The 27,259-nt window shown below is 46.4% G+C and overlaps 2 protein-coding genes across 12 annotated transcripts in view; both read left to right on the plus strand.

The window, feature by feature from the left end:
• Positions 1 to 27,259, plus strand: part of LOC100736974 (protocadherin gamma-C4) — a 189,180-nt gene that overhangs the window by 83,653 nt on the left and 78,268 nt on the right. Inside the window, exon 1 of one of the 10 annotated variants that reach the window (XM_085014849.1) lies at positions 473 to 3,072. The exons of 8 other annotated variants lie outside the window; for them this stretch is intronic. In XM_085014849.1, the coding sequence (XP_084870975.1) occupies positions 649 to 3,072 (2,424 nt within the window). In that variant the 5' untranslated portion in view covers positions 473 to 648. Of the gene's footprint in view, positions 1 to 472; positions 3,073 to 8,350; positions 10,956 to 27,259 lie in introns of those variants that run through there. One more of the 10 variants, XM_085014848.1, reaches the window with a different exon arrangement.
• Positions 17,845 to 26,785, plus strand: LOC146405795 (protocadherin gamma-A12-like). 2 transcript variants are annotated; one of them, XM_085014861.1, is made up of 3 exons: positions 17,845 to 21,396; positions 21,488 to 23,237; positions 23,340 to 26,785. In XM_085014861.1, the coding sequence occupies exon 1, from the start codon at positions 17,985 to 17,987 to the stop codon at positions 20,442 to 20,444; it is 2,460 nt and encodes an 819-aa protein (XP_084870987.1). In that variant the 5' UTR covers positions 17,845 to 17,984; the 3' UTR covers positions 20,445 to 21,396; positions 21,488 to 23,237; positions 23,340 to 26,785. The 2 variants fall into 2 exon arrangements, with proteins under 2 accessions (XP_084870987.1, XP_084870988.1); XM_085014862.1 differs by lacking the exon at positions 23,340 to 26,785 and having other exon boundaries at positions 21,490 to 23,034.

The raw sequence follows: 27,259 nt of genomic DNA on the forward strand, positions 1-27,259 counted from the left end.
ATGTAAAATTTTGAAGATTCTAAGTGAATTATAAAGGATATATCTCATATAGTCTCTGTATGACTGTCTACTAAACACGGATCATTTAAATCATAATTTAAAATAATATTGTAAGACTTTTCTTAATATAGCTAGAATCTCATAGGAAAGAAAAAAATAAGCTTTACTTACCTTTTAAAGCGGATATATTTCTGTTGGGAAAATGAGTATTACAAATATATATAATCAACTATGATCATATAATACCTTGTAGAACTTTCATTCCACTTTATTCCACCGAGTAAGAAACCTACAAATAGTCGTTGATTTACGGATATGAGTTGAGAAACCAAAGATGTAAAACAAAATAAAATACACAACAAAAATAGAGTAGTGTTTTCCTCTTGCATACATAGTGGATGCAGTAACGTCTAAGGACTCTGAGCGCCGCTGTTCACCTGCTAGGAGAGATCTGCAGCTAGCGCTCAATCCGGATTCTCAGGGTTCCAACTACACAAAGCTCCACAGTCCCTGCAAACCCGCTCCAGGGCTGCAGCGAAACTCACCCCGGAATTAAGGGTGCGCAGGCAGCTAGCGAAAGAAAAAGGATCGGGCCGAAACAATACAGCGCGCCCAGGAAGGATCTGGCGAGAATTCCGTCACCAGACAATGGCCGCTCAAAGGACTCGCTCCGACCGCAGCGCGCAGATCCTGCTCTGCCTTTTCCTCCTTTTTCGATGGGAGGCCGAAGCTCGGCAGATCCGCTACTCCATTCCCGAGGAGTTAGACAAAGGTTCTTTTGTGGGTAACATCTCCAAAGACCTGGGGCTGGAGCCCCGCGAGCTGGGGGAGCGCGGAGTCCGCATCGTCTCCAGAGGTAGGACGCAGCCCTTTGCGCTGAACCCGCGAAGCGGCAGCCTGGTCACCGCGGGCCGCATAGACCGGGAGGAGCTCTGCGCCCAGAGCAGGCGGTGTCTGGTGAGTTTTAATATTCTTGTGGAAGATAGGGTGAAACTCTTCGGAGTAGAAATAGAAGTAATTGATATCAACGATAATGCACCAAAATTCCAAGCAGAAAATCTAGATGTAAAAATTAATGAAAACGTCGCTCCAGGAATGCGTTTCCCTCTCCCGGAAGCTGCTGATCCGGATGTGGGCGTGAACTCCCTACAGAGCTACCAGCTCAGCTCCAATAAACACTTCTCCCTGGCAGTTCAGAGCCGTGCCAGTGGCGTTAAGTACCCGGAGCTGGTGCTGGAGCGCGCCTTGGATCGCGAGGAAGAGGCAGTGCACCATCTGGTCCTCACCGCCCTGGACGGGGGTGACCCTCTCCGATCTGGCACAGTCCTCATCAGTGTGACTGTCTTCGATGCAAACGACAATGCGCCGGTCTTCAGTTTGTCCGAATACCGGGTGAATGTTCTGGAGAACTTGCCTGTGGGTGCGCAGCTGTTGACAGTCACTGCCACTGACAGGGATGAAGGTGCCAATGGAGAAGTGACGTATTCATTCCGAAAACTACCTGACACACAATTGTTGAAATTCCAGCTAAACAAAAATACTGGGGAGATAAAACTATCAGAAAATCTGGATTATGAAGAAACAAGTTTCTATGAAATCGAAATACAAGCAGAAGATGGAGGAGCCTATCTTGCAACAGCGAAAGTGTTGATTACAGTAGAAGATGTAAATGACAACAGTCCGGAGGTGACCATCACATCTCTGTTTAGTCCCTTGGTGGAAGACTCACCTCTGGGGAGTGTTATAGCCCTTTTAAACGTGCACGATCTGGACTCCGGGCAAAATGGACAGGTCACCTGTTCCATATCAGGCGATCTACCATTTAAGTTAGAAAAATCCATCGACAGTTATTACCGATTGGTGACACACAAAGCCCTTGACAGGGAACAGGTATCTTCTTACAACATCACAGTAACAGTCACAGACGGAGGAAGTCCACCCCTATCAACAGAAACTCACTTCACCCTGCAAGTGGCCGATATCAATGACAATCCACCCACCTTCTCTCACATCTCCTACTTTACCTACATCCCAGAGAACAACCCCAGAGGCGCCTCCATCTTCTCGGTGACTGCACTGGACCCAGACAGTGAAGAAAATGCTCGGGTTATTTATTCCCTGGTTGAAGACACCATCCAGGGGGCACCTCTGTCCTCCTACATCTCCATCAACTCTGACACAGGCGTCCTGTATGCACTGCGATCTTTCGACTATGAGCAGTTTCGTGACTTGCAGTTGCAGGTGACAGCCACTGATAGTGGGAACCCACCGCTCAGCAGCAATGTGTCTCTGAGCATATTCGTGCTGGACCAGAATGACAATGCACCTGAAATCCTGTACCCCGCCCTCCCCATGGATGGTTCCACAGGCGTGGAGCTGGCACCCCGCTCCGCAGAGCCCGGCTACTTAGTCACGAAGGTGGTGGCGGTGGACAGAGACTCGGGCCAGAACGCCTGGCTGTCCTACCGCCTGCTCAAGGCCAGCGAGCCAGGGCTCTTCGCGGTGGGGCTGCACACGGGCGAGGTGCGCACAGCGCGGGCCCTGCTGGACAGAGACGCCCTCAAGCAGAGCCTGGTGGTGGCGGTCCAGGACCACGGCCAGCCCCCTCTCTCGGCCACTGTCACGCTCACCGTGGCTGTGGCAGACAGCATCCCCGACGTCCTGGCTGACCTGGATAGCCTCGAATCTCCTGCCAGCCCCGATGACTCAGGCCTGACACTGTACTTGGTGGTGGCGGTGGCGGCGGTCTCCTGTGTCTTCCTGGCCTTTGTCATCGTGCTGCTGGCGCTCAGGCTGAGGCGCTGGCACCTGTCGCGTGTGCTCCAGGCGTCAGGAGGTGGACTGGGTGGCGTGCCCGCGTCCCACTTCGTGGGCGTGGACGGGGTGCGGGCTTTCCTGCAGACCTATTCGCACGAGGTGTCGCTCACCGCGGACTCGCGGGGGAGCCACGTGATCTTCCCGCAGCCCAACTATGCGGACACGCTCATCAGCCAGGAGAGCTGCGGGAAAAAGGATCCTCTGTCTTTGTCAGATGATTCGAAGTTTCCTATAGAAGATACCCCTTTGGTGCCAGTGAGTTCTGTTTTTACTCCTTTTTGCTCCTTTAAAAATTATGATTGGTTTTACTTTTAGGTTTGCAGCATGATGGTGGAAACTTAATTTTTTCACGTTTCTCTCCATTTCAATGACATTTGCTTCTTGCTAAAACATTGAATAGTAGAACTTGATGATTATTAAGGCTGATGTGGTTTTACTTTCTGGTTAATAGTCACCTAATCCCGGTGAAGGTCTATTGTCATAGGCTGTTTTGAGTAACTCACAGAGTCTTGTATTTTGTAGTTTTGTTGAGTAGAATACTGACAATTCCTAAGAGAAGATTTCTATACAGAAGTGTCTTGTCAATTGTGTGCTCTCCTGTTGGCTACATGCTGAAATCCTAGCCCCTTAGACAACCCTGTCTCTTGCTTTGAAGACAGGTCTGGTAAAAATATGTAAATGTCAGAAACAAGTGCATTAGCCTCACTGGAAATACTATCCATTTTCGTTAATATTCTATTAGCAATTGATAACAACGTGTGCTTAAAATTTTCCAAAATCATACGTGCTAACACTACAGCACCCATTTTGCCTGTGATTCTATTTTCAGACCGTTTTGTGGAAGAGCTACCATTTTAATTTTACTTTACTTGCTCAATAGGGATTCTAGAGAGCTTGTAGAAGGTTACATTAAGCAAATTTGGGTTTCTTCTATCCCTGTACTTTTTGTTAAATTCTCCAACCTCTAAGGCTGAAAAAATGTATGCAGTTGTGAAGTGATAGACTTGTACATGTTTAAGGATATGTGTCAAAGGCATTTCAGTGACTCCTTATAGAGAGAAAAGAAGATCCACTTGAAACTCTGAAATTTAGCGTCAAAGTAAAGTTAAAGCCAAGAAAGAAATGTCATGTCTGCATGGGATCTGACTGCCCATGGAGATATACACAGAATTCTAGAGATATCAGTTGAGGTACTCGTGAACCATTTAGTTAGTGAAATGGCGATGTGTTTGGTTTGAGCTCTTTTAACTTATTACTGCTGTTCTTCTAAGCTAATATGGTAGCATAAAGTCAAACAGTGTCCTCATATATTTCAAAATATTTATAAGACCATGACTCTTTTTTCATGTCCTTCAACATTTGTTCAAGCAAACATCTATAGAAAGAGAACATAGTTATCATCTCTAGGTCATAGTTTACAACTGTCATTTTAAATATCTGCCCATGAGAGTCAAAATTATGCATCTGTTTCACGTAGTTCCATTATTTTGAAAAATATAGATTAAAAACCTCTTTTGGCATGGTAGCTATTGTAAGCAAATATTTTAAAATATAGTTATGTAAAAGTAATACAGGACACTTTGGATGATTGTAATGAATAGGACAATGGTTGTATTCTAGTTCCTAAGTATGGGGGGATGGATGAATACTTTCTCGTCAAATATAAGTCTGGGTTGAAGACCAAAAAAAGTGTTTTGCTTATCTTTAGTACTTTCCTTTGTGGATAATTACTCATAAAAGGAATAACAGTGGTTGCCTCTGGATGGCAGAGCTGGATAGTAGCAGGCGATGGAATAGGTGACCCACTTTGCCCTCTACATTCTTTTTGTCTTTTTGATTTTGAAATATTTCTACCTATTCAAAATCTATCTAAAATCTTAACATATAAAAATATGTGATAGTTTTGATCATGTGAAAAATATTCATGATGAACACGGAATCACAGAGGAATAAGTTTCAGATATTTTAGCTGCTATCACCTTGCGTTTAAAGGAAAAGGTTTCCTGACCTAGAGGAAAACCTAAGCTGTGGTTCCACACGGAGCCTCTGGGCGCCGCTGTCGGCCAGTGCAGGACAAGCGCTGAAGCCCAGGATTCCTGAGCCTCTGGCTCGAGATTTCCTGCGCAGCCACCCACACAGAGAGAAGGAAGCCCGCTCACACACCCAGGCTCCTGGCCGCGCAGGCTCTGCTCAGCACAGACGCCTTCCCAGATCCAGAACTGGCGGAGCGCTCCGCCTGTCCTTGGCGGTGAGCTCTATCGGTGCGCTAGTGTGCACTTTCTCCAACCAGAAAGACCGGGCTCCAGCGAGACCTAGACGCGCAATGGGAGGGAGCTGCACGCAGAGACGCCCGGCCAGCCGGCGCCAGGTACTGTTGCCCTTCCTGCTGCCTTTGTTATACCCCGCGCTCTGCGAGCAGATCCGCTACTCCATTCCCGAGGAGCTGGCCAAGGGCTCGGTGGTAGGGACCCTCGCCAAGGACCTAGGGCTCGGTGTTCGGGACGTGTCAGCTCGCAAGCTGCGAGTTAGTGCAGAGAAGCTGCTCTTCAGCGTAGACGCGGAGAGCGGGGACTTGCTTGTGAAGGACCGAATAGACCGTGAGCAGATATGCAAAGAGAGAAGAAGATGTGAATTGCAGCTGGAGGCCGTGGTGGAAAATCCTTTAAATATTTTTGATATCGTTGTGGTTATTGAAGATATTAACGACCATGCTCCTCAGTTCCATAAAAATGAAACACATTTAGAAATTATTGAATCTGTTAGCCCGGGAACGCGAACCATTCTTGAGTCTGCAAAAGATCCCGATATTAGTCTGAATTCACTGAGCAAATACCAACTAAGTCCTAACGAGTATTTCTCGTTAGTAGTGAAAGACAATCCTGATGGTAGCAAATATCCAGAATTGGTACTGAAGACGACCCTGGACAGAGAAACACAGAGCGCTCACCACTTGGTGCTAACAGCTGTGGACGGTGGGGATCCGCCGCGAAGCGGCACCACTCAAATCCGCATCCTGGTGGTGGATGCCAACGACAACCCGCCCGTGTTCACCCAAGATGTGTACAAGGTCCGTCTTCCGGAAGACGTGCCCCCAGGCACCTTCGTGCTGAAGGTCAGCGCTACTGACCTAGACGAAGGCGTCAACGCAGAGATAACATACTCGTTCCTTGGTGTGGGTGATACTTCCAAGTACAAGTTCTCTCTGGATTCTGCTACAGGAAACATTATAACTCATCAAGCCTTGGATTATGAAGATGTAGAAAGATATACCATAGATGTGGAAGCAAAGGACCGAGGATCCCTCTCTACACAGTGTAAAGTCATTATAGAAGTTTTAGACGAGAATGACAACAGCCCAGAAATAATCATCACTTCTCTCTCTGATCAGATTTTGGAGGATTCCCACCCAGGAATGGTTGTGGCTCTCTTCAAAACACGGGACCGGGATTCCGGAGGAAATGGAGAAGTCACTTGTAATTTAAGTGGAGATGTTCCGTTTAAGATCCATTCTTCTAAAAAATACTACAAGTTAGTAACAGATGGGACCCTGGACCGAGAGCAGACTCCGGAATACAATGTCACCATCACAGCCACCGACAGGGGCAAGCCGCCCCTCTCCACCAGCACTACCATCACTCTGCACATCGCAGACGTCAACGACAACGCTCCGGTTTTCCAGCAGGCCTCCTACGAGGTCCACGTGGCGGAGAACAACCCGCCCGGCGCCTCCATCGCGCAAGTGAGCGCTCGCGATCCCGACCTGGGGCCCAACGGCCACGTCTCCTACTCCCTCGTGGCCGGCGACCTGGAGCCGCGCGCGCTGGCGTCCTACGTGTCCGTGAGCGCGCAGAGCGGCGTGGTGTTCGCGCAGCGCGCCTTCGACCACGAGCAGCTGCGCGCCTTGGAGCTGACGCTGCAGGCCCGCGACCACGGCTCGCCCGCGCTCCGCGCCAACGTGAGCCTGCGCGTGCTGGTGGGCGACCGCAACGACAACGCGCCCAGGGTGCTGTACCCGGCGCTGGGGCCCGACGGCTCGGCGCTCTTCGACACGGTGCCGCGCGCCGCGCAGCCCGGCTACCTGGTGACCAAGGTGGTGGCGGTGGACGCGGACGCGGGGCACAACGCGTGGCTGTCGTACCACGTGCTGCAGGCCAGCGAGCCGGGCCTCTTCAGCCTGGGGCTGCGCACGGGCGAGGTGCGCACGGCGCGGGCCTTGGGCGAGCGGGACGCGGCCCGCCAGCGCCTGCTGGTCGCGGTGCGCGACGGGGGCCAGCCGCCCCTGTCGGCCACCGCCACGCTGCTCCTGGTGTTCGCGGACAGCCTGCAGGAGGCGCTGCCGGACCTGGGGGACGCTCCTGCCCCTTCGGACGCCCAGGCTGAGCTGCAGTTGTACCTGGTGGTGGCCTTGGCGCTGATCTCGGTGCTCTTCCTGGTGGCGGTGATCCTGGCGGTCGCCCTGCGCCTGAGAAGCTCTTCCAGCCCGAGTGCTGGAGGCTGCTTTGGATCTGCTCTTTGCTCTAAGTCTGGTCCTGAGATTCCTCCCATCTACACTGAGGGAACATTGCCCTATGCCTATAATTTATGTGTGCCTGGGAATCAAACTAATCCAGAATTTAATTTTTTCACATCTGCTGAACATTGTCCAGCCACACAAGATATTCTCTACAAAGACAGCTCTGCAGGGCTATTGGCGAGCATTTTAACTCCTAGTGTGGAGGCAGATAAGAACACTTTTAAACAGGTAAGTATTTAAAATAATGGTTTTTATATGCCAGTTTGCCAATAATTTATAATATAGCACTACTATTTCCAGACTGTAGATCCCATCTCTTGATAAAGTTCCTAAAATTAATTTAGTTCAAACCTATGTGTGTTAACTGTTAATACTAAAGTTTACAATGCTGCAATCCCTCTACTATTCAAGTGCATTGCAAGGTAAAATATACAGAGAATTCTCAGGTCCGTTGTTCACAAAATAGAATATCTTTTCATCAGGGATATGGAATATAGTTATATTTTTATACTGTGGTACCTTAAGTGACAACCGTAAAATAATCCCATATTTTTTCAAATGTTTTTTTCTTTATTTTACTTAAGAAATAAACATTGGCAAGAATTATAGTCATAATCCCACTGATGATTTTGTTGGAACTGTGCTAGTTCCACAGCCACAAATGCTGTGGCCTCCAGTCAGTAAAAATCAATAGGAACAAAATCTAACCTGCAGGTTTTCAGTTCCAGCAGTACTTGAAAACCTAAGAAAAAATTAGCAAGCCCGTTTAATGATTACTCTTTTAATAAGTGCTCTTGGCAAGCCTTTAATGTCACATAACATAACTCTTTATTGTCTGCAATTTTAAGCTTTACAAATACTTGTGATTCTCTAAGAGGTGAGTTTAAGAACTCGGTAACAGGCACATTAATTGAGTTTTTCTTTCGCGTTGCAATAATACGATTGGGCTCTAGGCGCCGCTGTTCACCAATTAGGGAACGGGAAGCAGAGCGCTACAGAGTCCCTCCCTCCCCTACCTCTAAAACACAAAGCACAGCGAGATGGTTACTCACAGATTCCGGTGCTGGAAACTCAAAGTACTCGCTTTCGCTCCGTAATATTTTTTGGATGCAGTCGGCCAGGGACCTCGTGGATACATAAGCTATTTCAGAACCAAAGGCTCAAGAAATCGCGGAATACAGGTTCAGCCACCGCCATGGCGAATTGGCAAGTGCGCCTTGACCGCAGCGGGCTGGTCCTACTGCTGGTCCTGGGGACGCTGCGGGAGTCTGGGGCCGGGCAGATCCGATACTCGGTGCCAGAAGAGACAGACAAAGGCTTCTTCGTGGGCAATATTTCCAAGGACCTCGGCCTGGAGCCCTGGGAGCTGGCGCAGCGTGGTGTCCGCATCGTCTCCAGAGGAAAGACGCAGCTTTTCGCTCTGAATCCGCGCAGTGGCGGCTTGATCACCGCGGGTAGGATAGACCGGGAGGAGCTCTGTGAGGCGGTTTCCTCCTCCTGTTTTTTAAACATGGACATACTTGTGGAAAATACCCTGAAGATTTATGGAGTAGAGGTGGAAATAATGGATATTAATGATAATGCCCCCAGTTTCCGGGAGGAGGAAGTGGAGATAAAAATCAGTGAGCATGCAACTCCAGGATCGCGATTTCCTCTTCCTGACGCCAGGGATCCAGATGTGGGCGAGAACTCCCTCCAGCGCTACCAGCTCAACCCTAATAGTTACTTTTCCTTGCAAGTTCGAAGCGGAACGGATGGGGCCAAGAATCCGGAGTTAGTGCTGGAGGGGAGCCTGGACCGGGAAAAAGAGGCTGCTCACCACCTCCTCCTCACAGCCTTAGATGGAGGAGATCCCATCCGCCAGGGCACTGTTCCCATTCGCGTGGTGGTCCTCGATGTAAATGATCATATCCCCAAGTTTACAAAGCCTCTGTACAGAGTGAGTGTTCCTGAGAACCTCAGCCCTGGAACTCGGGTCCTAACAGTGAATGCAACTGATCCCGATGAGGGGATGAACGGGGAGGTGGTGTATTCATTCCGGAATATGGAAAGCAAAGCTTCTGAAATATTCCAGTTGGATTCTCGATCTGGAGACGTCTTAATACAGGGTCCTCTGGATTTTGAGAAATACAGATTCTATGAGCTGGAAATTCAAGGCCAAGATGGCGGAGGTCTCTCTACCACTGCGAAGATGTTGGTCACAGTCGTGGATGTGAATGATAACGCTCCAGAAATAACGATCACATCCGCTACTAATTCAGTGCTGGAAAACTCTCCTCCAGGTACAGTGATTGCCCTTCTAAATGTGCAAGATCAAGATTCCGGAGAAAATGGTCAAGTCTCTTGCTCCATTCCTAACAATCTGCCTTTTAAATTAGAAAAGACTTATGGAAATTATTATAAGTTGATCACAAACCAAGCATTGGACAGGGAGCAGTTTCAGAGCTACAATATAACATTGACAGCCACAGATCAGGGAAGTCCGCCCTTGTCTACAGAAACTCACATTTCACTGAATGTAGCAGATGACAACGATAACCCGCCCACCTTCACTCACTCCTCTTATCACGCCTACATTCCTGAAAACAACCCCAGAGGAGCCTCCTTCTTCTCGGTGTCTGCATTAGACCGGGACAGCAAAGAGAATGCCCAGGTCACTTATTCTCTGGCAGAGGATACGCTCCAGGGGGCACCTCTATCCTCCTATGTCTCCATAAACACAGACACCGGTGTTCTGTATGCGCTGCGCTCCTTTGACTATGAACAATTCCATGAACTGCAGTTGTGGGTGACAGCGCGTGACAGTGGGAACCCACCGCTCAGCAGCAACGTGTCATTGAGCATATTCATACTGGACCAGAACGACAATGCCCCAGAGATCCTGTACCCTGCCCTACCCATGGATGGCTCCACTGGCGTGGAGCTGGCACCCCGCTCCGCAGAGCCCGGCTACTTAGTCACGAAGGTGGTGGCGGTGGACAGAGACTCGGGCCAGAACGCCTGGCTGTCCTACCGCCTGCTCAAGGCCAGCGAGCCAGGGCTCTTCGTGGTGGGGCTGCACACGGGCGAGGTGCGCACAGCGCGGGCCCTGCTGGACAGAGACGCCCTCAAGCAGAGCCTGGTGGTGGCGGTCCAGGACCACGGCCAGCCCCCCCTCTCGGCCACCGTCACGCTCACCGTGGCAGTGGCAGACAGCATCCCCGACGTCCTGGCTGACCTGGATAGCCTTGAATCTCCTGCCAGCCCCGATGACTCAGGCCTGACACTGTACTTGGTGGTGGCAGTGGCGGCGGTCTCCTGTGTCTTCCTGGCCTTTGTCATCGTGCTGCTGGCGCTCAGGCTGAGGCGCTGGCACCTGTCGCGTGTGCTGCAGGCGTCAGGAGGCGGACTGGGTGGCGTGCCCGCGTCCCACTTCGTGGGCGTGGACGGGGTGCGGGCTTTCCTGCAGACCTATTCGCACGAGGTGTCGCTCACCTCGGACTCGCGGGGGAGCCACGTGATCTTCCCGCAGCCCAACTATGCGGACACGCTCATCAGCCAGGAGAGCTGTGGGAAAAGCGAGCCTCTTCTGATAGGTGAAGATTCAGCTACCGGTTTAGGCAAATGTGATTCTACCAGTAATCAGGTGAGATTTATCTCCTGCCTCCCAATTGTTGGTGTTTCTGCACAGGTCTTTTAAGTGACTTTTTCCCTAAGCCTGTTATAAAAACTGTTGGGGGAGGCATATGTTCTTATATATTTAAAGCAAAACATGTGAGTTTCTGTACTTTATCTAACGTAGGTTTCATGAAAGAATCATTTATCAGAAATTCCCTGGCCAGGGATGGGCCCGAACCATAGCAGGGACAACTGTGAATCCTAGGCCACCAGGGAACTCTTGTTTTAATTTCGAAGCCCAGTCTAGTTATCATGGCTTGCTTTATTGTAAGTTGAATTTCAGTAATATTTTTCTATCATCAGTGTCTTTGATTGACTATCACTGTAAACTGGTAATGATTCGAATCAGTGACTCACAAACATTTTTTTATTTCATTTCAACTTCGTATCGCCTCCGCTGATTTATAATTATGTTCTCCTGTTATTTACTTCTAATGTTCATATTTAATCCTGTTGATTCAACAGTATACTTGCTCTAGCTCTTTTTCTTATCCATAATACATACATACACACACTTACACACGTGAACAGAATTCCGTTTTGATATTTGGTAGCTGGGAATATGTTTAGATCCTGTTATTTCAACTTCGTCTCATTTTTTTATCCCACCCCAACAAGACATATTGACTGCCTTTTAAGTAGGAGGCTCTCTTGGGGAGGAAATGTAGAACACATTTTTTTTTCTTAAGTTCTAGACATCTTTTCTATTTCTACAGTAAAGTCATTAGATTCTTTTGAAGAAATAGCTAAAATGGAGAACTGGTGTTACTTCCTTTTATTCTTTCACTTGTACTTTTGTGTCTCTATGTGTGTGTGCATTGTTGGTTGTTTCATGTACCAAATTCACTTGCAGAAATCACTTAATTTTGATCCAGTGCTTCCCAAAAGGTTGTTTTCAAATCTGCTAGACATGCTTGCATTCATCGGATTTATTCATTTAGAATAGTTTGTGCCTATATTTGTAATACTCGAATATATGTGAAGAGGTGGAGTGTGTATTTAGATTTTATGAGACTGATTTAGTAAGTATTCTTCTGGCTACTTTTGTTGTTTTCACTATTTTATTAAGCGTCATGGATCATTCTTTATTTCCTTTGTAAACTTATTTTTTTGTATCAAACACAAGTATATTCGATTCTTATATCCAGATGCAACTTGCTATTGAAGCCCTGATAGTTATCTAATAGTGCCAATGGTATCTGAAGCAAAGTCCAGGAAAGTCAGGGGAGAAGGAAACTTGCCTAGGGAAACTTATTTTACAGCAGGAATCGTTTCCAGGGTCAGGTCAGCTCAGCACTCTTGACACCACTTCTGGATACTCTGTCCAAAGTACTTGCATATTCATGTTCTCTTTCAAGTTTTCCGTTCTCATTTTGGAATTGACCTTATTATAATTAACTATATGTTGAGGATCTCATGTTTGGGCCAAAAGAATGTCAGCTGTAGGGAAGATCTGCAACAGATGCCTAAATCTGATGTCACGCAAAATGTTAGCGTTTTGTGCATCTAGGGATAGAATTTATGCTTGTGGGACTCCAAACTGAGAAAAAAAGATTTAATGCATTTTACTTCAACCGGAATTAGATGAATAAAAAGAATACGAGGAGTTTGCTGGAAGAGGGAGATTGATTGTTCCATATATATTTTTGACACCGTCTGAATTAGGAGTCGGCAACCGAGATCTTAGAGAATAAAAAGGAAAGTTGTTTTTGACACCTGAGGTTAAGGTTAATTTCAGTAGAGGTAGTGATAAAGCTCTGGTGAGAGTCAACATATGATCTAGTGAAATTAAAGGATGAAAATAAAACACCTTCACATTCCATGTCATTAAATTCCTATGGTAATCTGGTAGGGTATGCTTTTTTATTCCCTTCATGATAAAAGTGTAAAACACTTCACAATCATTTTCATAAACCTCTTTTATAAGTAGCAAGGAAAACTTATAGTATCGGGCATCTTTATCCTGAGTAAAACCTTATATAGCTTTGATTTCTCCTCCACTTTATTCTGATGAGAGAAGAAAATCATATGCATATTGGATGGACTAACAGGGTCATTTTATGGCTGTCAGATTTTCCCCATACCATTTTTTGGGCTATTCTTCCATGTGATCTTTGTTCTAAGTCTGGAGATAAGTCTTTGACTTGTACTTCCAATGTGTGCATTGCCTCTAATAGTTAGAAAATGACAAACTTTTCTCATTACTGAGTTAATTGCTCTTCTATGGGATTCCGTCTCTAAGGAACCTTCTTTGGTAGCAAATACTGGAAAATAGACCTATCCAAAACTCTACACTGCCGCATTCCCTATACATCAGTTCAACGCATCTGTTGGAATACCGCATCCCTTTATTTACAAGGCTTCTGACTGCAGTTCTCTGAATAGACTCCGAGTGCCGCTGTTGGCCAATGAGCTGCAAGAGCGGGCGCTCAGGATCTACCCGAGTGATTTTCTGCACAGTCACAAAAGCAAGTTGGAAAGGAGAATCACCGGCTTCAGGCTTTCTTCTCGGCAAATCTGATTCCGGAAGAAGGATTGGGATGTCCTCAACCTGGGAGTGTTGTGTTTTCTACGCGGTCGGTGTGGATAGTTTAAACGCAATTTGTAAATCATCTTAACATCGGAGGCTGCAGCAACGCAGAGAAGGATGGGAAATAGGGTGAAGCAGAGGAGCAGCGCCTGGCGGCTGCGGCAAGTACTTTTTCCTTTCTTGCTCCCTTTGTTCTGCGGGGCTCTCTCGGAACACATCCGCTATTCTATCCCAGAAGAAATGGCCAGAGGCTCCGTGGTAGGGAATCTTGCTGAGGACCTTGGGCTGCATGTACGGGATTTATTGACCCGCAACCTCAGAGTTAGTTCGGAGAAACAATACTTTACTGTAAACACGGAGAATGGGAACTTACTTGTGAATGACAGAATAGATCGGGAGTCACTCTGCTCCCCAAACCCTCTGTGTGTCGTGCCCTTGGAGGTTGTAGTAGAGAATCCTCTAAATGTATTTCACATAGACGTGACGATAGAAGATATAAATGACAATCCACCTCATTTCCCCCAAGATAGTATTGTTTTACAAATCAATGAATTGGCAATTCCAGGAACTCGGTTTGGCTTGGAATCAGCTATAGATGCAGATGTAGGGCTTAACTCTCTCCAGAGTTACCAACTCAGCTATAGTAAGCATTTCTCTTTGACGATTGAGGGTAAGACTGAAAGCAAGAATGCCCCAGAATTAGTGCTGGAGAAGCCCCTGGACCGGGAACAACAGAGCTCCCACCTTTTGGTCCTGACAGCAGTGGATGGGGGTGATCCGGTCAGAACGGGCACCGCTCAAATCAGGGTCAAGGTCACGGATGCCAATGATAACCCCCCAGTGTTCAGTCAGGATGTGTACAAAGTTAGTCTGCGTGAGAACTCGCCTCCAGGCACCCCTGTGCTAAAGGTGAAGGCCACTGACCAGGATGAAGGCATCAATGCAGAGATCACATACTCCTTCAGAACCCTACGAGATATCGGAAATGTGCTTACACTGGACCATCAAAGTGGAGAAATTAAATCCAAGGACCCGGTAGACTTTGAAATCAGTAGCAGTTATACTATAAGCCTCGAGGCCAGGGACGGCGGAGGCATGAACACCGAGTGTAAAATTATACTGGAAATTTTAGATGAGAATGACAATGCCCCGGAGGTGGTTTTCACTTCGGTGTCTAGTTCCATAACGGAGGATGCAGAACCCGGAACTGTAATTGCTCTGTTCAAAACACATGATAAAGATTCAGGAGAAAACGGGAAGGTCACGTGTCTCATAAAAGAAAAAGTTCCTTTTAGAATTGAATCTTCTGCCAATAATTACTACAAGCTTGTAACAGATGGGGCCCTAGACCGAGAGCAGACTCCGGAATACAATGTCACCATCACAGCCACCGACAGGGGCAAGCCGCCCCTCTCCACCAGCACTACCATCACCCTGCACATCGCAGACGTCAACGACAACGCTCCGGTTTTCCAGCAGGCCTCCTACGAGGTCCACGTGGCGGAGAACAACCCGCCCGGCGCCTCCATCGCGCAAGTGAGCGCTCGCGATCCCGACCTGGGGCCCAACGGCCACGTCTCCTACTCCCTCGTGGCCGGCGACCTGGAGCCGCGCGCGCTGGCGTCCTACGTGTCCGTGAGCGCGCAGAGCGGCGTGGTGTTCGCGCAGCGCGCCTTCGACCACGAGCAGCTGCGCGCCTTGGAGCTGACGCTGCAGGCCCGCGACCACGGCTCGCCCGCGCTCCGCGCCAACGTGAGCCTGCGCGTGCTGGTGGGCGACCGCAACGACAACGCGCCCAGGGTGCTGTACCCGGCGCTGGGGCCCGACGGCTCGGCGCTCTTCGACACGGTGCCGCGCGCCGCGCAGCCCGGCTACCTGGTGACCAAGGTGGTGGCGGTGGACGCGGACGCGGGGCACAACGCGTGGCTGTCGTACCACGTGCTGCAGGCCAGCGAGCCGGGCCTCTTCAGCCTGGGGCTGCGCACGGGCGAGGTGCGCACGGCGCGGGCCTTGGGCGAGCGGGACGCGGCCCGCCAGCGCCTGCTGGTCGCGGTGCGCGACGGGGGCCAGCCGCCCCTGTCGGCCACCGCCACGCTGCTCCTGGTGTTCGCGGACAGCCTGCAGGAGGCGCTGCCGGACCTGGGGGACGCTCCTGCCCCTTCGGACGCCCAGGCTGAGCTGCAGTTGTACCTGGTGGTGGCCTTGGCGCTGATCTCGGTGCTCTTCCTGGTGGCGGTGATCCTGGCGGTCGCCCTACACGTGCGACGCTCCTCCAGGCCCGCGGCCTGGGGCTGCTTTCAGCCTGGCCTCTGTGTCAAGGCCGGGCCCGTGGGTCCCCCCAACTACAGTGAAGGAACGTTGCCTTATTCCTACAATCTGTACGGTGCTGATTCCCAGCAAACAAGATTTAATTTTCTCACCATGACCCCGGAAATGGTACCCAGAGAAGATCTCTCTAATGAAGCTTCTTTGGTAGTAAGTGTCACTGAGGAGAGTAAGTTAAACTCTAACTGTTGCTGCTACTCACATGAGTTTCAGTGAATACCTTTCGTCTGCAAATAGGCTTGGTTTAATATTTAAACAAATATTTAGGAAAGAAAATCTTAAACAGATTATATGCTATCACTTCACTTTTGTTTGCCCACTCTCAATATTTTCCCTGTTCCCTTCTATGTGGGTAACTAGCTTTATTATTAGGTCTGGAGTATTTTCAATATTTGGACAATTTCACCTGAGTTATTCTTTATACTTTCTCTCTCTCCCTTACTTCAACAAGTGGGTATTATGATGATGCTGTCATTCAAATATTTTAAACAGAAGCATACTTTTTTTTTCCTTTGGGTGTTTCTCTTTTTCAGAACATCAACATCTTGGCATATAAAGCTTTTTCTTTATTAACTACAAAATGAGATGAAAATGCATGGAAAAAGGCTTTACAATTAAAGACATAGTAATAATTTGATAACATTCAGATACCTTTTTAGGGATTCTTTGAATTCCACTGAATAGGTCAGTTTTATTCCCTACCCTTTCTCAGAGCTCCCTGTAGATTTCATCTTTGTGTTAAAGATATTATTTTATAGTATGCCTGCCAAACATGCTTATCCTCAGAATCTCAATATTTACATTCACGAAAGCACAGTAACGAGAATTTCTTCCTTTATTTTGATGCCTTCTAAATGTCTTACCAGTAAATCTCAGTAACTGGAATTAAGTTTGTTACCCAGGAAAAGGTAAGTTTATAATATTCTTTGGGTTACTAGTTTTCCTAAACATTATTTTTTTTATTGGATATAATTGATTTACAATGTCGTAGTTTCTGGTATACAGCAAAGTAATATATGTCTAAATATATATTTAGTCTTTTTCATATTTATTCCCATTATGACTTAATATGGGATTTTGATCCTAAGCATTCTATGAAATATATTAGTAGTATATTACCCTTACTTCCAGCAAATGCTAGTTGGAATGCTTCTATTTTGTTCTAAAATTGTTCATGTGCCTTCTTCACTTGACTTCCTGCTGGGTGTGATTCTGATAATGTTGCAATCGAGTCTTTTATTTTTAGGTTTCCATATTATTGTGAAATTCTGACTTCTAAATGTCAAATGTCAACAGCCTGTTAAAATAGTTCTTCCATTTAGGCAAATTTAAGAATCTACCACAAGATTTTGCCCCAGATTTTAACTGTGTGAGAAATTTTAAATTATCTATAATACAGTTTCTCAAAACATGAAACCCCTAAGGAGATGCCCATAATAGGTGCATGTGTGTGATGAGGGGGAGATCAAAGTAGGTGCACTAAAATCATAAGGTTAAAATTCACTACATGTGGAAACTTTAAATTCAGAGTTCCTTGGCAGCTCAGTAGGTTAAGGATCCAGTGTTGTCACTTGGGTTGCTGCTGTCACGACGGTTGGATCCCTAGCCTAAGAACTTCTGCATGCCACGGGCATGGCCAAAAAAGGGAAAAAAAGAAACTCCAGATTCACGTAAAAGCTCACTGGAAAACTCAGAATACTCCTACAGCTACGGAAGATAATCTCATGAAAATGGCTCCCTATGAAAGATTGCGGGAAATAAAAAGAGGCTCACTGAAAGTCCAAGCGAAATGAATACTGTAGTTTTAGTTGGTTCCATCTCCATCCCCATATTGAGAACAGTAGGTGGAGCTATTTGAGGTCTGAACGCCTTCAAGATATTTGAGGTCTAAAATCCTTCAAGATTGTGCAGTAATTGGTTAGGACTCTGAGCGCCGCTGTTCGTTCACCAATCAGGGAGAGAACAGCAGAGGACGATCCTGCTGGCCGCGCACACGCCTGAAGCACAAAGCACAGATGGCAGCTAACCATCTCCCAGACTGTGAGGAAACGGATCGGAAGACCTCGGATCCGGCAGATTTTTAAGGGCCAGTAAGGTGATCCTGACTTCGGTGGTCAAGGACAGAAGTGGAAGAAAGTGACAATGTGTCCTTCGCAACTGCACCGGGACTGCAAAAAGCTGGTCCTGCTGGGAGTTCTCCTGGGGGTTCTGTGGGAAACTGGGTGCACCCAAATCCACTATTCAGTTCCCGAGGAGCTGGAGAAGGGCTCCAGGGTGGGGAACATCGCCGAAGATCTCGGGCTGGAGCCCCGGGAACTGGAGGAGCGCGGAGTCCGCATCGTCTCCAGAGGTAGGACGCAACTTTTTGCTCTGAATCCGCGAAGCGGCAGCCTCGTCACCGCCGGCAGGTTAGACCGGGAGGAGCTCTGTTTGGGGGCCATCAAGTGTCAACTAAATTTGGAGATTCTGATGGAGGATAAAGTGAAAATATACGGGGTAGCGGTAGAAGTGAGGGACATTAATGACAATGCCCCCAGTTTCCAGGAAGACGAATTAGAAATAAAAATGAGTGAAAATGCAGCCACTGGGATGCGGTTCCCCCTTCCCCATGCTTGGGATCCGGATATAGGGAAGAATTCACTCCAGAGCTACGAGCTCAGTAGTAATACTCACTTCTCCCTGGATGTGCAGAGCGGAGCGGATGGCAATAAGTACCCGGAATTGGTGTTGGAGCGCGCCCTGGACCGCGAAGAAAAGGCCATTCACCACCTGGTTCTCACGGCCTCGGACTCTGGCGACCCAGTCCGCACTGGCACCGCGCGCATCCGCGTGCTGGTTCTCGATGCGAACGACAACGCGCCGGCGTTTGCTCAGTCCGAGTACCGCGTGAGCGTTCCGGAGAATGTGGCCGTGGGCACTCAGCTGCTTCTGGTAAACGCCTCTGACCCTGACGAAGGAGCCAACGCGGAAGTGATGTATTCCTTCCGGTACGTGGACAACAAAGCGGCCCAAATTTTCAAGCTAGATGGTAATTTAGGGACGATTTCAACAATAGGGGAGTTGAACCACGAGGAATCGGGATTCTACGAGATGGAAGTGCAAGCGATGGATAACGCAGGATATTCTGCACGAGCCAAAGTGCTGATCACAGTTTTGGACGTGAATGACAACGCCCCTGAAGTAGTAATCACCTCTCTCTCCAGCTCCATTCCTGAAAACTCTCCCAGAGGGACGTTAATTGCCCTTTTAAATGTAAATGATCAAGACTCTGGGGAAAATGGACAAGTGAACTGTTTCATCCAAGGGAATCTGCCCTTTAAATTAGAAAAGTCTTACGGAAATTATTACAGTTTAGTGACAGACACAGTCCTAGATCGAGAACTGGTTTCTAGCTACAACATCACCGTGACTGCCGCTGACAGAGGAAGTCCGCCCCTGTCCACGGAAACTCACGTCACCCTGAATGTGGCAGACACTAACGACAACCCGCCCGCCTTCTCTCAAGCCTCCTACTCTGCCTATATCCTAGAGAACAACCCCAGAGGAGCTTCCATCATCTCTGTGACCGCCCAGGACCCCGACTATGGAGAAAATGCCCAGGTCACTTACTCCCTGGCAGAGGACACCGTCCAGGGAGCTCCCCTGTCCTCGTACGTATCCATCAACTCCGACACTGGTGTCGTGTATGCTCTGCGCTCCTTCGATTACGAGCAATTCCGAGACTTGGCGCTACAAGTAATAGCACATGACAGTGGGGACCCGTCACTCAGTAGCAACGCGTCGCTGAGCCTATTCGTGCTGGACCAGAACGACAATGCGCCAGAGATCCTCTTCCCCGCCCTCCCCACGGATGGCTCCACGGGTGTAGAGCTGGCACCCCGCTCCGCAGAGCCCGGCTACCTGGTGACCAAGGTGGTGGCGGTGGACAGAGACTCGGGCCAGAACGCCTGGCTGTCCTACCGCCTGCTCAAGGCCAGCGAGCCCGGGCTCTTCGCGGTGGGGCTGCACACGGGCGAGGTGCGCACAGCGCGGGCCCTGCTGGACAGAGACGCCCTCAAGCAGAGCCTGGTGGTGGCGGTCCAGGACCACGGCCAGCCCCCGCTCTCGGCCACCGTCACGCTCACCGTGGCCGTGGCGGACAGCTTCCCAGATGTGCTGGCCGACTTGGACAGCATCGAATCTTCCACTGACCGGGACAACTCCAGCCTCACGCTGTACCTGGTGGTGGCGGTGGCCTCGGTCTCCTGTGTCTTCCTGGCCTTTGTCATCGTGCTGCTGGCGCTCAGGCTGAGGCGCTGGCACCTGTCGCGTGTGCTGCAGGCGTCAGGAGGCGGACTGGGTGGCGTGCCCGCGTCCCACTTCGTGGGCGTGGACGGGGTGCGGGCTTTCCTGCAGACCTATTCGCACGAGGTGTCGCTCACCGCGGACTCGCGGGGGAGCCACGTGATCTTCCCGCAGCCCAACTATGCGGACACGCTCATCAGCCAGGAGAGCTGTGGGAAAAGCGAGCCTCTTTTGCTTTCAGGCGATTTGGTGTGTTCTAAAGATAACCATGCATCAGTTCAGGTGAGTGCATGTCAAATATTCTCCCCTGATCTTTGAGCATGATGTCTCTCATTATCGGTAATTAGTTTATATTTGGAATTTGTAAACAGACACCAATACATTTATATAAACGTGGCAAACAATGACAGCCCCGCCGCCTTCCCTCAGGCCTTTCTTTGGGCCTTCCCTCTCGTCTTACTTATAACAATTTAAAAAATATTTGTATAAGTGATATGTAAAATTTTACATCCATTTTATAAAGCACTTGTTAATACTCCATAATTTAACATACCAACTGTACAGCTCTTCCTGCTTTGATTGCTCTTTTTATTTCCCAGTGGCCATGTAAATGTTGTTGCATATCTATGCTAATTTATCTGTTAAGAACACAAATTCTTCTAGAGAGGATACATCTACTTCAGTGAAAAGTATAAATGTTATTTTAAATAGACTTTTATTAATAGAAAGACTTCCAACCACACATGAAGTTGCTAACAAATTCATAGATTGCATTCAGTTTCTTTTTCTATTTTTTTCCATCCCTGTGCTATACAGCAGGATCTCATTGCTTAGCCCCTCCAAATGCAATAGTTTGCCTCTACTAACCCCAAACTCCCAGTCCATCCGGCTCCCTTCCCCCACCCCCTTGGCAACCACAAGTCTATTCCCCAAGTCCATGTGTATCTTTTCTGCAAATAGGTTCATTTGAGCCATATATTAAATTCCAGATATAAATGATATATGATATTTGTCTTCCTCTTTCTGCTTTAACTTAACTTAGTATGAAAATCTCTAGTTCCATCCATGTTGCTGCAAATTATTTCATTCTTTTTTTCTGGTTGAGTAGTATTCCATTGTGTATATGTACCACATCTTCTTAATCCATTCATCCGTAGATGGACATTTAGGTTGTTTCCATGTGTTGGCTATTGTGAATAGTACTGCATTGAACATAGGGGTGCATGTATCTTCTTCAGTGAAAGTTTTGTCCGAATACTGGGAGTCTGAGGTTTTCAGGAATGGAGCTGGAGAGAGAGGTGATTACTACTTCAGGGGCGTTGTCATTCACGTCCAATGCTCTGCGTTATCCAGGATAATAGAGGTTAATAGATGCAAACTATTGCATTTGGAGTAGAGAAGCAATGAGATCCTGCTGTATAGCACAGGGAACTATATATAGCCACTTGTGATGGAGCATTATGGAAGATAATGTGAGGAAAAGAATATATAAATGTGTGTGTGTGTATGTGTGTGTGTGTGACTGGGTCACTTTGCTGTACAGTAGAAAATTGATGGAACACTGTAAACCAACTATAATGGAAAAGATAAAAGTCATTTTAAAAAAAGTTTTGTCTGAATATGTGCCCAGGAGTGGGATCGCTGGATCATACAGGAATTCTATGTTTAGTTTTCTGAGGAACCTCCATACTGTTTTCCATAGTGGTTGTACCAATTTACATTCCCACCAGCAGTGCAGGAGGGTTCCCTTTTCTCCACACCCTCTCCAGCATTTGTTATTTGTTGACTTGTTAATGATGGCCATTCTGACCGGTATGAGGTAGTTTTGGTTTGTATTTCTCTAATAATTAGCAATGTTGAACATTTTTTCATGTGCCTGTTGGCCATCTGTATATCTTCTTTGGAGGAATGTCTATTCAGGTCTCCTGCCCATTTTTCAATTGGATTATTGGGTTTTTTGCCATTGAGTTGTATGCACTTTGTTTCTTTTAAAGTGCAGGAATTCTTTCTGGTCACTAGGGATGCATACGTTTATACTTTCTTGGTGTTTGAAGTCATTTCACAGTTTCAAATTATTCATGAACTTCCAAATATCATGGGTTTATATCTTACGCATTTAAAACATTCTCACTGAAATATGCACAGTGTTATCATGAAGAAAAACTGAAGAGATTGTTTATTTTTTCATCCCCATTATAGATTCCAGTAATTCAGTGTCTCTCTGCCTTTCCAGGTTAAATATTCCTTTTGTCCATTTTACACTGATGATCTGGATGACTCGGTGGAATATTGAGAGTAAACAAATTGTGTTTTGGGCGCATTTTTGATTCTGTCGTAAATTTGTGGTAATTCTCCTTATGTAAAATTCCCCGTAATTCTCACATATATGGAAAATTTCCTCAAAAGTGCACAGATTCTGTTTACTGAGAGCCTTATGTTTATTGTAGAATGTTGAACAGAAATCAAATGATAAAATACATTATGCTTGGGAAAGCATTGCTGGAAACCGTGAGAAGGCTGGTTTCTTTTGGCGAATTCTATAAAGGGGGTAGGAAATCGTAACATCCTAATTATTTTTCTCCCAACTTGTTGCCTATCTATTTTTGAAGATACAGTAGCTGATTAAAACCTAGATTTACAGGAGTTCCCATCGTGGCTCAGAGGTAACAAACCCAACTAGGATCCATGAGGACTCGGGTTCGATCCCTGTCCTTGTTCAGTGGGTGAAGGATCTAGCGTTGCCCTGAGCTGTGGTGTAGGCACAGATGTGGCTCAGATCCCAAGTTGCTGTGGCTGTGGCTTAGGCTGTCAGCTGCAGCTCTGATTTGACCCCTGTCCTGGGAACTTCCATATGCTGCAGGTGTGTTCCTAAAAACAAACAAACAAACAAACAGAAAAACCCAACCAACCAACCAAACAAAAAGCAACGCCCCCCCCCCCAAACCCACCTAGATATATAAAAGAGATTGAAAACCATTTGAGGAATGAAAAATAATCAAATTGAGACAGCTACTGCTACTGAAATTCATGTGTCACTTTTTGGTTCTTGACAATGCAAAGACAAAAAAAGGGAAATATAGAGCGGGTCTGTTTGTCTTATCTTTTAAGGAAGTTTCTGAGCTACTGCTACTGAAATTCCTGTGTCACTTTTTGCTTCTTGACAATGAAGACAAAAAAAGGGAAATATAGAGCGGGTCTATAGAAGTTTCTGAGCTTATGCAAAATAGCAAACTTTGTATTGACAAGAAGTTCCAAATGCAATTTAGTAAGTAGAGCTTTCTAAATAATGCCAGGGTAAACAGAAGGCAATGTAGCTTCTCTTGCTTTGTAAAAGCGATCAAAACGTTTATCCTGTGGCCAGTTTTCATGTGGTGGTTAATTCGAAATGAAGGCCATAACACACAATAGAAATTATTTGGGAGGCTAAACTAACGTGGTTCAGTTGTGCTGATTTCTGTTCACCTAACTCAATTTAGAGATGAATCATTAAGACCTAGGGTGAGGAATAGTAATGCCCCTCAGGCTGTACCTCAGGTGTCAGTGATCTCAGTTATGCTTCCAATATGAGCTAACCAGGCTTCACTGAATGGTTGTTGAGTGACTGAACAAGTGTATGTGTTCTGGGGGTGATCGAATATCAGTATTTAAGATGAATTATGATAGCAGAACTGCAGCTTTGAAAGGAGGTAACTCCTAACTGTGTGTAACTTTTGACATTACTTAATCTCTTTCAGCTTAAGCAAAATAGGGATTATAATATGTAATTTGAAAGATTGTGGTGAAGACTGGTCATAATATATAAGCCATATGGTTCATAATATGTACTTAATTAACAGTGGCCTCTTTTTTTAACACTGTTAATAGAAAAAGGAGCCATGCTTTCAGTATCACTGTACTAGGTCGTTCCTGTTGTGGCTCAGCAGTGACGAGCCGGACTACAATCCATGAGGATGTGGGTTCAATCCTGGCCTCACTCAGTGGGTTAAGGATCTGGCGTTGCCATGAGCTGTGGTGTAGGTCGCAGATGTGGCTCGGGTCTGGCCTTGCTGTGGCTGTGGTGTAGGCCGGCAGCTGTAGCTCTGATTAGATCCCTAGCCTGGAAACTTCCATATGCCATGGGTGTAGACCTAAAAAGAAAAAAAAAAAATCACTATACTTGACATTCTGTTGGTAAAAGCAATAATGATTTGTGTGCTTCTCCAGATGATACAATGGGGTGACCTGTGGGTGGAAGTAAAAACTGTTTTAAAATTTTTATGACAGCTGCTGTAAAATTCTTAAGTGCTCAGGCACATTCTTGATTGAGAAGGCCCTGTGTGGAGTCATAAAATATTGGGGGAAAATTGTTTTTGATGAGACAGTTTTATGAGTATTAATTTCTTTTGTCTGGACCATAGTGTAACTTAAGGGTCCTGTGAAATTTCTTATTTAGGGACAAATTTACTCCAGTAGAATTGCTGGGATGATTTACATGGCAAATGGTGAAAACCTGAGAATTTTCTCATTACATGTAACAGAGCATAGCTGTGGTCATGAATTAATTAGTTCTGGTGAAAAATACGCTTTTTTCTCACGCGAGATAGAGTTCAAAAAAGTAAATGCCTTCACATTAAATATGTGCCACTCTTTTATGTATCAGTTATACCCCAATAAAGCTATTTTTAAAAGTTTTAAGCAAACACATAGTTGTGAAGGGATGCTGATCAAACCAATGACTTATACATCAGGAAAGAGGTAGTTTTACTCTCTAAGGTTACGCTTGGAGTTCGTTTTTAGGAAAACATACCTAATGCAAAGGTACCAATAGCAGAGCACTGTCCTTAGGACACATGCTTAAAACACTGATAGGAAGAGACAGCTTCTGGCTAAGATAATTGAAGAAGTCTTTGATAGAAGATAATTTATCTTATTTTAAATAGATTTTTGCATGTGATATGAGGTAGTAGTTCAGTGAGGAAGAGGCCAAGGTGTTTTTTTTCCCATATGGATGCCCAGTTCTTCCAGTATCAGGTGTCAAAAAGATTTTCCTTTTCCTATTGCTTTGGCACCCTTACTGAAAATCATCTGATCAATATACGTGGGTCTGTTTTGAGGCTCTCCATCATATATTATTGATATGTCTGTCCCTTTGCTAATATCACTCTGTCTTGATTATTGCAGCTTTATAAGTCTTAATGTCAGATAAGTAAGTCTTCCAAACGTTTTCTTCTTTTTCAACACTATTTTGACTATTCTGAGTCCCTTGCCTATCCAAATAAATTAATATTATCTTGTCACTTGCCAAAGGGGAAAAACCTGCAGGGATTTTGAATGGGATTGACTGCCTTGAATCTATAAATCTGCTGAAAGAGGGGTCATCTTAATACTGAGATTTCCAGGCTTGGAAATGGTATATATTTCCTTTTGCTTAGGTCGTCTTCAACTTCCCTCAACAGTGTTTTGTACTTTTCAGCCTAGAGGTCTTGCCTATCTTTTATTAAGTTATTCCTACCTATTCGATGGTTTTGGATATTGTAAAATGTGTTTTTAACTTCATTTTCTGACTGTTCATTGCTAGTTTATGGGAAAACTATTGACCTTTACATATTCCATGTACTTTTGGAAGGCAGCTGTGCTCACCACTATAGCACCCACACTGCTACATATTCCATATACTCTTGAGAAGCAAGAGGCACAAGGTGCTCTAGTCTCATATCGTGTGGGAATATAATGTGAGAGAATACAGAATAAGCTTAAACCACCTCTGTGGAAGTTCGGGCTTCTGTTCTCTGAAGGAATAGGTTGGAAGAGTCCACCCCAACACAGAGTAAACGTTATTGCCTGCCCCAGGTCTAGCAGTGGCTGGGTCATTCATTCATTTCTATAACAAATACTTTAAATTTTTTTTGTCTTTTTTTCTTTTTTTGCTATTTCTTGGGCCGCTCCCGCGGCATATGGAGGTTCCCAGGCTAGGGGTTGAATCGGAGCTGCAGCCACTGGCCTACGCCAGAGCCACAGCAACGCTGGATCCAAGCCACGTCTGCAACCTACACCACAGCTCACGGCAACGCCGGATCGTTAACCCACTGAGCAAGGGCAGGGACCGAACCCGCAACCTCATGGTTCCTAGTCGGATTTATTAACCACTGCGCCACGACGGGAACTCCTATAACAAATACTTTAATAATTGCCTGCTGTATGCAAGGCACTGTCCTAGGTACCAAGGATGCAGCAGTGAAACAAGACAGGTGTGATTTCTGCGTTAATGGGCTCCCATTCTAAGATACAGTCTTTTACAAGTCTAATAAGTGCCATTAAGGAGAAAAACAAGGATGCTAAAAGAGCTTGTAATAGGGAGGCCTGCTCTAGTCTGAAGGGTCAGGCAAGTCTTCTTTCAGAAAGTGATGCTCGGCATGCTGTCTGAAGGATTAACGTAAGTTAGCTAGGTAACAAGGAGATTAAAGAAGACATTGTCAGGCAGAGGGAATATAGCACGTGTAAAGGACCTAAAAAAAAGAAAAGGCGAGTAATGAGAAATGGCTGGGGAGGAGTTCCCTGGTGGCTCAGCGAGTTAAGGATCTGGCATTATCACTGCTGTGACGCTGGTTACCGCCCTCTCACAGGTTTGATACCTAGCGTGGGAAAATCCACATGCCATAGGCACAGCCTAAATAAATAAATTAATTAAAAGGGATGGGGAGGCTAGAAATGGAAAATAAGTAAATGAGGTGCCTTTTTACAAGGCAGAGCCTTGTAAACCATCTTAAAGATTTTGGATTTTCTTTTCAGTAACGTCATACTTAGGAGCTTTGTGAAAGGTTTTAAACAAGGCAATGACAAGATATGATTTTTTACAGCATCACTCTATAGCTACTGTGTGGTGAATTGCTTTGTGAGGGTTAGAAAGGAAAGCGGGGAGAACAGATGGGAGGCTACGGCCATGTTCCTGGTAAGAAATGGTGCTGGAGTAGATTCGAGGGAAGGCAGTGGATAGAGAAATAAATGGATAGATTGGCGATATAGTTAAATAGACCCGTTAACGAGACAGTTAACGAGTGAGTGGAATGAAAATTCTATGAGGGCAGGGCCTGACTTGTTTATCATTGTGTTCTTCAGATGGTTGCCTGGCAAGTGATAGGTTCTCAATAAAATAT

This window comes from Sus scrofa, chromosome 2 (genome assembly GCF_054392235.1).
Source record: "Sus scrofa isolate SSC_HxYL_T2T_F1_AM1 chromosome 2, Sscrofa_HxYL_maternal_Yorkshire_Landrace_v2.0, whole genome shotgun sequence".
Lineage (NCBI taxonomy): Eukaryota > Metazoa > Chordata > Mammalia > Artiodactyla > Suidae > Sus > Sus scrofa.

What these genes read in the sequence shown, in the direction of transcription:
- LOC146405795 (XM_085014861.1), top strand. Translation starts at nt 17,985, where the DNA reads ATGTGTCCTTCGCAACTGCACCGGGACTGCAAAAAGCTGGTCCTGCTG.